The sequence below is a fragment of the Trachymyrmex cornetzi genome, unplaced genomic scaffold, assembly GCF_001594075.2.
Source record: "Trachymyrmex cornetzi isolate Tcor2-1 unplaced genomic scaffold, Tcor1.1 scaffold641, whole genome shotgun sequence".
Taxonomy (NCBI): Eukaryota; Metazoa; Arthropoda; class Insecta; order Hymenoptera; family Formicidae; genus Trachymyrmex; species Trachymyrmex cornetzi.
In genome coordinates, this window is record NW_017299961.1 from 250,209 (window position 1) to 264,849 (window position 14,641).

Below are 14,641 nucleotides of genomic sequence, written 5' to 3' on the forward strand. Positions count from 1 at the left end.
AAACCCGATCGGGCCGAAAACGCTATGAGATTCGTACAAGCAGATAGTCATTTCGCGTGCGGCTCTTTTTCACATTACTTTTTGAACTCTTATCGCGAAGAATACCAAATATAATACGAAACGTTGTACATAATGAATAATTAAATCATACTAGTAATCGTATTATACGAATATTCATAAAATACAACATTTCGTATTATATCTAGCACTTTTTGCGATTATTATGTTTCAAAAAGAAATGTGAAGAAGAGCGGCACGCGACACGGCTGCTTGTTTGTATGAACAGTATCACACGAGGACACGAGTCATAAAAAAGCAATGTTAATATGAATACTCTCGTGCAAATAACACAATTCCTGCTTTTACAATTAATATAGTTTAATAATTTAATTAATTTTTTATTTTTGTGCACCTTTTATTTACGATCCGTTCAAAAATTAACCATAACTTTGGAACTATTTATCGGTAATAAAAGATACATTTATCTTTTTGATTAGTCTCTATAGCCTATTTCATTGACTCTAATCATATCTTACAGACATCATCTATGTATAAATAAAGATTCAGCCCTTTTATCTGCTCTGATTTTATTTCGTATTAATAACGAATTGCAAACGCGTGTTTGATATTCGTTTCTAAAAGTTAATCGATTGCATAGTAATTGAATAGTAATATAGATAATAGCTATATATTATATTTTTCAGATTATCTTCCCTCTCACGGGTACAACCTTGACGTGGTGGGAGGGCTCAGTATCCAGAGGATATTTATACGAAAAGAACGATTTTTTCAAATCTAAAAATTTTCGGATCTATCTAGATAAATTTTTAGATATCGAGTAAAATCGCTCTCTTCGTGTAAAAATCCAATAGGGAAGCTAACGTACCCTCGTCGCCGATTTATTTGAAAATGAACGAACCGCAGCCGGTTCGTCGCGTCGCGCGTTTGTTTCGGGAGTGCCGTTCAAGTTATCGGACTCAAGTTATAGTCCGCGCGCGATTATAGTCCATTATTCGCGAGTGTTTGACGCGAGTGTCCTGTGCGAGAGGATGCAATTATATTCTGAGAGGAGGAGGAGGTCTGGGAGAGACATCGGGCACCGGTGAAGCAACCTAGCGGTAAATATTATTTTTTATTTGTGTAAAATTAACCTTTTTTCGCTTGTTTTTAAATCATTTTATTTGACAATTATTAAAAAATGATTACTTTTAAATCATTGTTAAATAAAATGATTTAAATAATTCTATATTCTCTCTCTCTCTCTCTCTCTCTCTCTCTATAAAATGATTATATAAAATAATTCTATAAAATAATTGTATATTTTCTAAAGTAATTATATACAATACGTATTCTTTAAAATAATTATATATTTTTTTAAAGATCTTAGCAAAAATAAATTTGTATAAAATTTTTAAATAATTTTTAAGTAACTCTCCTTTTATTTAAATTACATAAAAGGAGAATTACTTACAATTTAGATAAAATACTTATATATATTCCAAAACAAAAATAAGAAAGAGCATACGGCCATATACGCAAGTTATTATTCGCACAAGTCGTATATTTAAAATACAATTACATGTAAACGTTTCGGTCAAATCGTGACCATCGTCAGAACCATCAAGAGAATGCAAATGTTAATAAATATAATTTAGCACAGTAGGACGTCGCAGTACAAAATTCCAAAAATTAATTGGCCAGCCGGGCCAGCCAGCCAGCCTGCCAGCCAGCCAGCCAGCCGGCCAGCCAGCCTGGCCAGAGCTGGATCTTCGTTGCTTTTTAATAATTCAATCTTGAATTACTAATATATACTATATATGTACTTGCATATATATCATATTGTAGTCTTTTTCTAACTGCGCGCCGAAATGTTTTTCCGGATTAAATAAACGCAATTAAAACTATTCTAGTAATCGCGAATTAAATTGACAAGCAATTATTAATCGCGATTAATAATTTGATGCTACCATCAAGCATCATATATTACAAAGATGTTAATATATAAAGACTACAATATGGTATATATGCAAGTACATATATAGTATATATTAGTAATTCAAGATTGAATTATTAAAAAGCAGCGAAGATCCAGCTCCGACCGTAATAGGCAGTTAAATTTCTAGTATTAATTGAGTTTCTCAAATATACGGTCAAAAAATATAAATATATAATTTATTAAAATAATTTTGTGCCACGCGTATGTCGCACACAAGTGTTAAAATAAAATTACAATTAATATAATATTTATTGTAGCATCACTTACCCATTAAGCAAAGTAAGTCATATATCATGATTCTATTGATATTACTGCTTTCTAATTGCTTATAAAGATGCAATAACTGTATCTTTAGTTTTCTTTCATTTTCAATGTTTGATATTATATCAATCTTTATTCTATGTATATCATTCTCTATTATCGCCAGCTTCGCTTCAAATTTACGTTTCCAATCGAGCATCTTGGAAATAACATTATTTATTTCTTCTTGGCAAGATTTTTGCCTCTCAAATTTATCGGCAATTTTTACGTCAGAAGCTTTGCAACTTTGTAATTGTTCCTTCATATTTATGAATAATATGAATAGCAGCACAATGTATATTCCTGTGTACATTCTAATTTTTTATGGAAGATTTGTAAAATAATATAATAAATAATATTAGTTAGGAATTTATGAAAAAAAAACGTATAATTTAAATATATTTAGTTTAAATTTAATTTGCATTAGAGCAAATATTAATTTTTATAAAATATAATCTTATTGAAGCTTTAAAATTTTAATTAGCATTTTCAAACATACTAACATAAACTAGATAAATTAGCATTTAACTTTTGATATATTTAAATGAAATGAAAACAAAAAAAGTTAAAAATTCTTTTAATCTTGTTTCAAATTTAATACGCGATATTGTGCTATACTAACAAGATAATTAGAAATTAATTCTTAATAAATTATTAATTAATAATTAGTTATCGATAAAGAGTAATAATGAAATGTCCAATTGATGTGTATTTTAAATTCGAAATAATTCAAATTTATACAATATAATCGACAATATGATACTTAAAAACACTAAAATATTAATTCGTCATTACTTTAAACGGTTTGAAATAATTTTAATTTTAAATACACATATGGTTGTCTTTTTTTGTAATTTCTTAAATAGAGAATAAAAATAAAAAGTAAAATAATTAATTTTTTCACGTATTTGATTATATGTCAATTGTATTTATTACTGGTTTTATAATATTATACGCACGGAACTCTATTAATTACTTCTTTTACCTGAGATTCATGATGTTAAAAATGAGCTTCTCACTGAAATATGGCAGTATTAGATTTTCCTATGTACTAAGAACCAAAGTTAATGAAAATTTTAATAAGATATTTTGGAAGATTGTGAATAGATACTCTGCTTCATTTTTGTAACATATGTGTATAATAATTTTGCAGCAAGAAACTGAGCAGCAAAGACAAAACGTATCTACTGAAGCGAAATCGAAAAATATCAGATTATATGCCTTTCTTGCGAGGTCGTATAACCTAATGTTTACAAACTTTTTGTATTAAATAGAGAGTGGGGTACATATTGAAGTGCCTTTAATTTAGCCAATCGAATATTTACAATAACTTGTAAAATATAACAAAAGGAAAGGAAATAATTGCAGTGCAACATATATTTAACATAAATTTACATAGGAAAATTATGTTAACACGTTTGGCTGATACATAATTATAAATAATTGTAGACATTTTGAAAAATTTAAATTTGTGGAGATGTAGATCTTGAAAAATATAAATTTGCAATTAGATATATTTACAAAGTATATACTTAGTATATAAACAGCTACAAAACAAATCAAATGTATACAAATTTTTAATATTAAATAAAGTCGGGTATCTAACCTAATCTAACGATCTCGTTTAATATCTCCCTAAAAAAGACTATCTGATGATGAAGATATTTCAATAATATTATCTGAGGGAGACATTTTACGATTTCGACCATCATTTGTTTGACTTCGACAAAATTCACGAAAAGACATTCTTTTACCATCTCGACCACCAGTTTCAAATTCGATGTCTGTTTCATCATATATATCATATATATTATATTTTTGCTTCGATGTGGATTGGAAGGCTCTTTTGGTTTTCATTCTTTTGGAGGCTTCTCTAACCTTCCTCTTCTGGTTTCTCATGTTCCTTTTGTTAATCTTCATCTTGCGTTTGTCATTTTTAAGTTCTTCTTCAGAAGAATTGCTTCTGTAAGTTTTCCATTTTTTATTATTTTTATTCCGATATTGAGAAATACATTTTCCTGGAGGAATAGAAGTACTTTCTGTCTTCCTAGAAGCATTAGGAAGTTTTGGCTTAAGCCAACTCATAAGCCTGATTGGTGATAGTTCGAAAGATAATCTAAAATGCGGAGAAGTCTTCCTAGGATTCCTCGAATATGTTTTGACAGACTGATCCCGACGAAAGTTTGTTGTCTCGAGAAAGCTAATGTTTTCAGATGTTTGTTTAGGACTTATTTCTAGCTTCTGTAACGAAACGTGTGCTTTTTCATTGCCTTCATAATCTAAAACAGCAATTTTTTTATATATAATTATATATATTTTAAGCAGAAAGAATATTTCATAAAAAAAGATTTAATTGCAAAAGTATATTGAAAGCATTAATTGATATAGGATAGGCTATTTTAATAACGTCCTCATTTTAATGTTCAATATTATGTAAAAAATCATATATAATTTAATATTTAAAAAAATGGAGATGCTTCCATGAAACTTTGAAAAATCAATTTTAACATTTGATGTTATTATTAGGCGTATCCTTCAAATAATACATTTTAGGTTTGAAACATTTTTCTGAAAGGCATAAAAAAAATATTTAGGTAGAAACATTAAAATAGCCCATCCTGTAGATAGATGTGCACAAATAGAGATATATGTAAATAATAAATGATATATAGGTAATAAAAAAAATTAATTAACCAGCGATGATTAAAATAAAGGTAATAATATAAGATAAATATTATTATATAAAAATTAAACTATTAGAACCTGAAAAGAATTATTAGATAGTTATCAATAATTGTGTAATAGAATTTTGACAATTATTTCCGATAAAATACTTTACATAAAACATATACCAAATATTATTTCATCTTCGATTGCCTCCTCTGAATTTCGTATTTCCGATGGTAACAAATTCACCGGAAGCAGCTCATCTTGTAGTATGATATCATTCTTTTTTGAAATTAAATGTGATCTTTTTCTAAAGGACCCTAGAATCGGTGATTCCGGCAGAATTTCTTCATATATTGTCGGCGCATCTCGAGTTTTCTCCGGTGTACTGCTCGGATCTTCAAATAGTTTTATGTGCTCGTCCTTTAAGGTGGATAGAGAACATATTGAGTCTTCATTAATTGATTTTTCCGATTCGGTTTCCCATTCATTATCCTTGTTTCTTATTTGAGTCACTATTAGCTTTCTTTTGACAGTTTTTTTCTTGCTCTTTAAGTTTTTCTTTCGTTTCTCTGTTATACAAAGAATACATTAGTTTTACAGTGTGGATCTCATACAGTTAAATATACTTTAATATTCGACAATTTGAAAACTATTTCTGTAGAAGATTCTAAATACATCTTTTCCTAACTTTAATTGGCATTAACCATTTAAAGATTGATTCATTAATTTTATTGGTTTGGCTTCCCATTCGCTGTCAGAGCCTTCCATTCTCCATTTTATGTTTGATCTCTTTTTTTCCTTCGAGTATCTTTTGTGCTTGTTTTCCAGAACTAAAATAAATTAATTTAAGTATTTATATATATTTTACAAAGTATAACATATTTATTTTAATTTTTAAAAAATTGGAGATATCTTTCTAAAATTTTTATTTTTTTAAATTTCAGTTACATAATATAATAAATATTAGGTAATTAGGTAGATATATATACTTTTAATTGCTTTTGATATACTTTTAATTCAATTTGTTATTATAATAATATTATTAAAAGGTAAATTTTTAACTTATTGTTAGACTTAACGACTTTATTTCAATCGAAAATCTATGATATGAAAAGTTGTAAAAGTATAATCATGAGTATATGTATAATAATTTTTTCCTCACCTCGTATCAGTGACCCTAAATTTCTTGTAATTTTACCTCCACTTGAAGAAGAACCTGTACCAATCTCAGATAAAGATATACTGCCAGGCTTTATTGGAGCCGATTTGATTGGCGTGCTTGAAAATACATTAGCTATACTGGCACGTTTATGTTTCTTATTTTTATCAGATGTGTGAATTATTTGTGACATATTACTGCAGATCACTGAACACGTAATTAATATGTTGGAACACTTTCACAATTAATATGTTGGAACACTTTCACAATTAATACTTTTGACTCTGATATCTGCGTTCGTTTGATGATCCATTCAGCGACTGAGTCTTGACCGTGAGTCTTGTAAAAGTCGACGGATAGAGAGTTTCTCTCAAGGTTTGTATACAAATCCGTGTCCGCGGTCTCCTTCGCCATATTATGAAATAAATATATCGTGATTATACTGATTACTAAGAAATTGTTATTTGGCAATCTAATATTTAGATATATCATTTAGAAGTGATAAAAATGAGAGAATTTGTTATGTTCTTTTTTTCGAAAATATTTTATTAGAAACTTCTTACACAAAGTATTTTGCATGCATATATTTTTAAAGCAACTATGTGTTTTCTTTCTACTAATTGATTCATCTTATTATTTTGTTCATAAAAGTATTATGGTAATATTATCAAAAAATTAATAGTTTACGAGTTATTTAACATTTTATGCCAATATATGCCAGAATATGATATAAAATATCGAAAATTATTAGTTTTTTTATATTAGTACCTTAATACTTTTATACTCAGAATAATTAGAGGAACCGTATTGTGTAAAAAAAAATTATACAGTTTCATTTAAAAAAGTTGAAGTGACCCTGAAGTCTCAAGAAATATGACCTTGAGAAAAATTATTTGCTTATCATAATATGTGCCTCTTCGAATCGAACAATTTTCTCCTGTGGTATTTTCTCGTATCATTAAAAACAACGAAGATACGTTAGATAATCAAGTTAGAAGAAACACCCTGTATATGAAATATGTTCACATACATGTATCCTTCTTTATTTTATAAAATTATTGTTTAGTATAATAAAAATAATGAAATAGGGAAAAAGTACAAAAAATAATCACAAGGATAATTTTCGCATTGTTTGTTTTTAAAAAAGTCAAGTTCGGGTAAATGTTAAAAAACTATACATAATTATACATAATTATGTATAATTTTATATATAATTAAGAGCAATTCTTTTATATATATATCAAAGTTGCCACAGACCTGGAAAACCGGGAAAACCGGGAAAAGTAAGGGAAATTGAAATTAGTCATGGAAATCGGGAAAAGTCAGGGGAAAATGTAAAAAAGTCTGGAATTTCGAAATTTGCTCACAATTCCCTGAAACTGTTCCTATTCCAAATAATCGTTATAATTTTTTAAATTATATATGACGTTTACAGTCAAATACGTTCAAAATTTGTGTACTTTAAATAATTTTAATAAAATAATTAAAATTATATTTAATTCGGTATTCGTATTTGTTTCCTCTTTTTCGTCATAAATGCATTCTTTTTTTCCAAAACTAATTAATTTTTTGCTGTGGCTTGAATTTGCATCCAAAATTGTACTATGCTACTAAACTTTTTCTGCGTTGTTTTTAATAATATAGACTAGCTTTCCTACAATTCGTGAGTCTAAATATTAAAATTGACATATTTTATATTACACTCATGGAAAATTTTCTATTTCCATCTGGAAAACCTGGAAAAGTCAGGGAATTTTAAAATTCATTTTCTGTGGTAACCTTGAGATAATAGTTACATATTACATTTCTCAGATTATCTTCCCTCTCACGGGTACACCTTGACGTGGTGGGAGGGCTCAGTACCCAGAGGATATATACGAAAAGAACGGTTTTCTCAAATATCCAAAAATTTTCAGATCTATCTGAATGATACATCTAGATAAATTTTTATTGAGATATTGAGTAAAATTGTTCTCTTCGTGTAAAAATCCAATGACGGGGAAGCTAACGTACCCTCGTCCGCCGATTTAATTAAAAGTGAACGAATCGCAGCCGGTTCGTCGCGTCGCGCGTTTGCTTCGGGAGTGCCGTTAAAGTTATCGGACTAATGGACTAACTTTTAACAAAACCCATTCGATGGATTTCTATTTCGACAATGAAATCATATTTTCGATGTTTGACAGGAAAGCGGAACTCTCTTTGGGACGTTACTTAGGTGGCCACGGTCACTGCAACGCTCTCACGCCAAGTGCTCGGGCACGAGGTGATGCCGACCGCGTAATGTCACGCACTTCGCAGTGCGTGTTCGCGCGGTTTAGCAACTTCGGTTGCTGTCGGCTAATTGAGGACGCGCTCTGTCTGTCGGCCAATGTTCGGTCCTTAGCGACAAGAAACAATCGATCGACTCGGATTCTTCTCTGGGCCTGTATTCGGTAACTCGAGTTATGCAGTCGTTATGAACACGTAACGATTGCATAACAAGTTACAGAATTACGCCCTGGTGAGTCGCCCAAAAAGGAGTTGTATAACTCTGGTCAGGGCGCTCACTTCTCTGTTATTATCTACCAGCCTAAATCGCGTTTAATCTGACTTAATCAGAGCCTAGCTCTAGTAGTCTGTAAAAGGACTAACTCGTCGACGAGGGGTTGGATCCCATTTCCTGCATTGTCTAGATTGTTAGACAATCGGCAATGGTACCAACATTTCTCTTATTAGAGACGCTTGTCACATCTACCAGTCTCTTGGGAGCTCGTGGTACAGCACCACTTGTGGCCCACTTGAACTAGCAGTTAGGGCGTATGTCTGAGTCAATTTTAAACGTGATTTTGCGTAAAACAGAGGTGACGGACTCGATCCGATCGATTTTTTTCTTTCGTGTGGGGCTTAACCCTTGTTCGGCATTCATCGTGTGTTTCGCAAGTACTCGTCGATATGTGATGTTGATTCCACCGATCGACATAGAAATCTTATCATGGGTTTTGTAAACGTGGAGTGCCGCAGTGTCGCGCGAAAGACTTTTTTAAATGATTAGTCCGCGCGCGTTTATAGTTTATTATTCGCGAGTGTTTCACGCGAGTGTCCGGTGCGAGAGGATGTCAATCCGATTCTGAGAGGAGGAGGAGGTCTGGGAGAGGCATCGGGCACCGGTGGAGCAACCTTGCGGTAAATATTATTTTTTACTTATGTAAAATTAATCTTTTTTTTTGCTTGTTCTTAAATCATTTTACAATGATTTAAAAATAATAATTTAAAAAAAGAGAAATTACTTAAAAATTTAAAACTTTTTACGAATTTATTCTTATTTGAGTCTCCTTCAGAGAATGTATAATTATTTTCATAAATATCTAATTAAATGATGAATAAAAATTATGTTTTAAAAATTGCATGATTATTTTTCATAAAACTCTACATGCGTTCATATAGTAATTATTATTTTAAATAATCATTATTTCCTTACTCTATTTTAATTTGAATTTTACCTTTTTTTGTTACAGAATCATCGTAGCGACGTTGCAGATATAACTCCACTGTTGCACATCAGGTCGGTGAGTTATGAATTAATTACGTTTTTATTGAGGTAATGAATGTATGGTAATTTGATTAGTATATCATAGATCTAAATGCATATATGCATAAATTTAATAACATTTACTATTTCGATAAGTATATGTGTGGCATTCCATACATCTATTGCCTTAAAATGGATAGGTTAAAACAGATTAGGGTAAACTTAATCCTGGATACCTCTTTTTTTTTTAATTTATTGTGCATATGAGTTTAATTTAATGTGCATACGAATCCAAGTCGTAATTTTGCTCTTATTTTAAACGTTAATTTTAGGACGTATGTAGACTCTAAAGATGACATATGTAGATTCTGAGATTTGTAATAGGTTCTAATCTGATAAATTGAGCTCCTACGTTGAGCATGTAAATGGCAGTTATTGCAAGCCCAAGTAGCACAGCGTTGAAAAGCGCTAAAAAAGCGATTATATATACCTTTGTTAACGCTTTGCAAGCGCTGTGTGCTACTTGAGAGATTTCTTACTTTTGGTTCAAAAGAAGTTTTCTAAATAGAAGTAGATTAAGTGATATTAAAAAGGCTTTATTTGATTATTCAAGTATCAAAACAGCTTTATAAGGTTTAATTGAGATTGAAAGAGATTCCAAGTAGTACTAAAATTTCGACTTGGGAAGATATTTTCGAATGTACATACTGTATACAATCGCCGAATTTTTCGAATAATTGAGAATACCATGAGGAAATAGTAGAATATTGCTTATTAACAATTATGTTGATTGTCTAATAATATTGTTTGGTCAATTTTAGATTATCATGTACATTAAAATTTATTGAATTTGCATATCTATAAGAAATATATTATAATTTTTTACAAATATAAAAATATAGAAAACGAAAGATAAGAGATTAAATAAAACATATTAACTTTTTTAATTTGCTACTCTTACTCAAATTAGCTCATGGTATTCATATATCATCAAATACACTGAGAGAAAAAAAATGATTACAACTGACATAATTTACTAATCTATGGTTATTTTTTTGGAACTGTATATTAATAGTAATTTTAATATACAAGTATAGTCAATCAAGTTATGCTATGGATGATAGTCGCACATACTACTTAAGAATATCTTTAGTTTTTCTTAATATACTTTTTGTTATTATTATCACATAAATACTAAACCAATTTTCAAGAATGATTGTATTCATCGTGTTACATTGCGGTTACATTTATTGAACAATAATGTTTATTTTATAGCGGCAATGAACATAAAAATGGACTTCCTAATCATAATTATTTTACTGTGCAATTATAGTACCACAAATATCAAACACTTTTCTCTCAGTGTATCTATCCTATTCTCAAATATTTATCCAGGATTAAATTTTATATAAGTTAGTGCAAAAAACAATGATATATAAATAGATATTAATTTTTAAGAATTTTTTTCAATTGCCGTATAATTATATATATACGTGTACATTTTATGATATAATAACAAATATTTTAATGTCAAGTAGTATAATTCATATAATTTATTTCGTTTTCTTATAGAAGATATTTTTTATGATTCCTAATTATTATTTATCTCAATGCACTGACTTTAGCCTAAACTTTTATAACTTATCCATACGTAGTAACTGGATTTTATACCAGTTAAAGTAGTAATATGATGTAAGATCCATATACATTTCAAGAAATGGAAGAATTTTATTTCATAATTATTTTAAAATCGCGTTCAGAGTTTTGCATCACTTAGAATACTTAATTTTGAAATAATAAATTATACAAAAAATAATTCTAATAACTTATAAAATACATAGAGATGTGTTTATTGATGCACACAGAAAAATATCAATCTACTGCTAAAAAAAAGTGATTACACAATTTATTTTCTTTCTTTTAAATAACGGTTATTTTTAACAAAGAATATTTTTTCTTAATAATAACCTTAAAATATATTTATTACAAAATTTTAGAAAAACTCTAATATTAATATGTACTCAAAACAAGAATATAATTTTTTTTAAAGAATATTATAAAATATTAAAGAATCTAAAATTTTAAAGAATATTATAAAATTGATCGAAGAGAATATTCAAAATATATACATTGAATAAATTTAATGCTTCTGATGAAATTATGGTAGATTTGCGGATACCTACATAAACTTTTGAAATACTTGAAATAAGTTATTACTACTTGCGTAAGTAATTATTAATAGAGTAATTTTATTACTTGCGTATTTTTCTGTGTGTGTGTGTGTGTGTGTGAGGGAAAATTATCCCTTTCGGATCTTGCATCATTCATCTGAATTTTTCATCTCCGCATGCTTTGAGATGAGAGTCAGCAACGAATCGTTCGAATCGTTAAAAATACGTATATGGGCTTTGAATTTTGTCGGATAATAATCGATTTATAATAATTTTCAGTTTATTTTTAAATTAAAGTTTTCTTCTTTATATTGTAATGTTTAAAAAATTTAATCTAGTTTTATAATATTCGAAACTTTTGAAACGTTGATGATTTAAAAATTTTTTTTATTTAAATTTATCTTAAGTCCTGATATTTATATTTTTCGAATAAACGCGACATTTATTCGTAATATTAATAGATTTGTTATTATTATTATTGTTATTTATAATTACTTATATTAATATCTAGTCAATTTTATTAATATTATGGCCTCTTCGCGACGCGTTCGTGTTTCGCGCATCGTACAAAAGCGTAAAATCTCACGCTTACTGCTGACGATGTTAGTCGGCAGCAGTCGACAGCAAAAAGGAGTATTTCTCCTTGTTGTCAATTTCTGGCATATGAAGCCAAAATGTTGGCCAGGAGCAACGAAAGGTGAGTTCAATCTGGCCAGAACAAAGAATCTAAGAGTAGACGAAGTAGGTTGGTGTGTAACACCAATTTAAGTTTTTAAAAGGAACATGTGTACACTGAAAAAAAAAATTTGTTCATCTAACCATACACATGTAGTTGTTTGCAAATTTTGTTAATTCAATAAATTTTATTTAATCGAATTTAACCGTGGTCTGCTTAACGAAAACTGATTAATACTAAACAGACTACAGTTAAATTCAATTAAATAAAATTTGTTGAATCAATCAAATTTGCAAATAAGTACATGTGTGTGGTTAGATGAATAAATTTTTTTTCTCAGTGTATAAAAATAAACTGAATATTCGGGAGGGTAACTTGCTCGCAAATTGCGATTTCTTATATTTTTTTTGAAATGTTGCTTGTTTAGGATATAAAAATAACCAATAAACAACAGGGCTAATGAGAGTTAGCGCGGATAATCAAGCGCAAGTTTTGTAGATTTTTCTAATTAATTATTAATTATAAAACCTGTATTAATCATAAAAATTGTAACATCAAAAAGATAATTTATTCAGTTTGTGAAAGGTAAAAAATAGTATAATTTCTGTCGACCTATTTGCACTCCCATTTGATAAATATTGAATTAATAACGATAAATCGAATGTCCTTGATAGATCGTCTTTATAGTTTGTTAACGCTTATAACATCTTCAATTAGTCTGACAATTTCTGTCTTGCCGAGCCAACAAAGACTGAAATATCGTTTATCGCATTTGTAAATTATCGTGGTAATAACAAGTACTTCTATTTCGCCGAGTGTACACAAATGCAGTTTTCGAAGTCGCTTCGTTGAAGAAACTCACTACTATCGTATCTCAGCGTATTTTGAACATTCCTTATCTAATCGAGTCCACTCGATTGCTGAGTTTGATTGTACATATTCAATCAGTGTAATTTTTATCCCGCATTCGTGCAGACCTCTGCTACTCTTATTTCCAAATTAAGTTCTTGTACTCGTTGTACTCCATATGGAAGAACAGTTTGTGAATCCATTTGAAAATGACAATACGATACCGGATGAGGTACAAGAAAAACTTGCAAAGGTGATCGAAAGATATCAACAGTTGAACGATGAGGAAAAGAAGGAGTTCCAAAAGGGCGCCTTTGATATCTTAACAAAGAATCTGCAAAAGTCGAGGAACACGATTTTGCATACGTGGCTTGCATCGTACCAGTCTTTCTTTCTATTCATTTTCGCTGTATCGATTGTGACATTTCTGCTTGGTATATGTATATTTCTTCCTTTTCATTGCAAATTTGCATAATATTTAAATTAGATATAATTACACTATCGTATTATGTGTATATTCCGTCTTCAAACAATTGAGAATTTTTTCATAATAATCGATAATAAATAATAAAATTATTTATTTTATTGGTTAGCAAATTACACGAACTTTTTGTTAAATTGATATTTTTGTATAATAACCATTTTATTAGATGGCATTTTTTTACTATAACTTAGATAATTTAATAATTATTATCTAATATCATCTTATAATTTAATAATAATACCTATTATAAGATTAGTATTTATTAATAATAATAATAATTATTATTATTTAATAATAATTTTGTTTTCGCACAGTTATTGTTGCGCGCAGATTATACTGGCGCACGAAAGAACGAGAACAACGTCAAGAAGAGAAAAAAAAGCTAAGACAACAAAAAGCAGAGATGAAAAAAAAGAAAAAGAAGCAAACATAATGTACGATTATTTATGTCCAATAACGTTTTATAATAGAAAAATTTAATTGACGAATAGGCGAACGGTTTCTTATAATAAATTTGAAACATAAGTTTTACACACACACACACACACACACACACACACACACACACACACACACACACACACACACAGGAAACTTTTCCTTTGATTAATTTTTAATTTAGAAAAACAAAGCATAATAAGAATTGGCATGAAGAAGTATTTATTGAGCCATTTCGTTAACTTAACACTTGTATAAGATATACAACAAAGTTAATATAAATCGACATATACATTTTCGTTCTCAAAATGTCAATATATTTTTCAACTGTTAAATTGTAACAGAAAAATAAACTGTATTACTAAATAACATACATTTATACTTATTTAT

At 29.0% G+C, this 14,641-nt stretch overlaps 2 protein-coding genes across 2 annotated transcripts; one reads left to right on the forward strand and one right to left on the reverse strand.

Moving 5' to 3' along the window:
- Positions 1-3,931: 3,931 nt before the first annotated feature.
- Positions 3,932-6,423, reverse strand: LOC108766950 (uncharacterized). Its single transcript, XM_018516539.1, has 4 exons — positions 6,129-6,423; positions 5,671-5,796; positions 5,149-5,535; positions 3,932-4,575 (listed from the first exon to the last, which is right to left on the reverse strand). Exons 1-4 carry the CDS (start codon positions 6,316-6,318, stop codon positions 3,932-3,934), a joined length of 1,347 nt encoding a protein of 448 aa, XP_018372041.1. The 5' UTR covers positions 6,319-6,423.
- Positions 6,424-13,151: 6,728 nt separating this feature from the next.
- Positions 13,152-14,280, forward strand: LOC108766971 (uncharacterized). The gene is made up of 2 exons (XM_018516573.1): positions 13,152-13,763; positions 14,128-14,280. The coding sequence occupies exons 1-2, from the start codon at positions 13,508-13,510 to the stop codon at positions 14,244-14,246; spliced, it is 375 nt and encodes a 124-aa protein (XP_018372075.1). The 5' UTR covers positions 13,152-13,507; the 3' UTR covers positions 14,247-14,280.
- Positions 14,281-14,641: the final 361 nt, after the last annotated feature.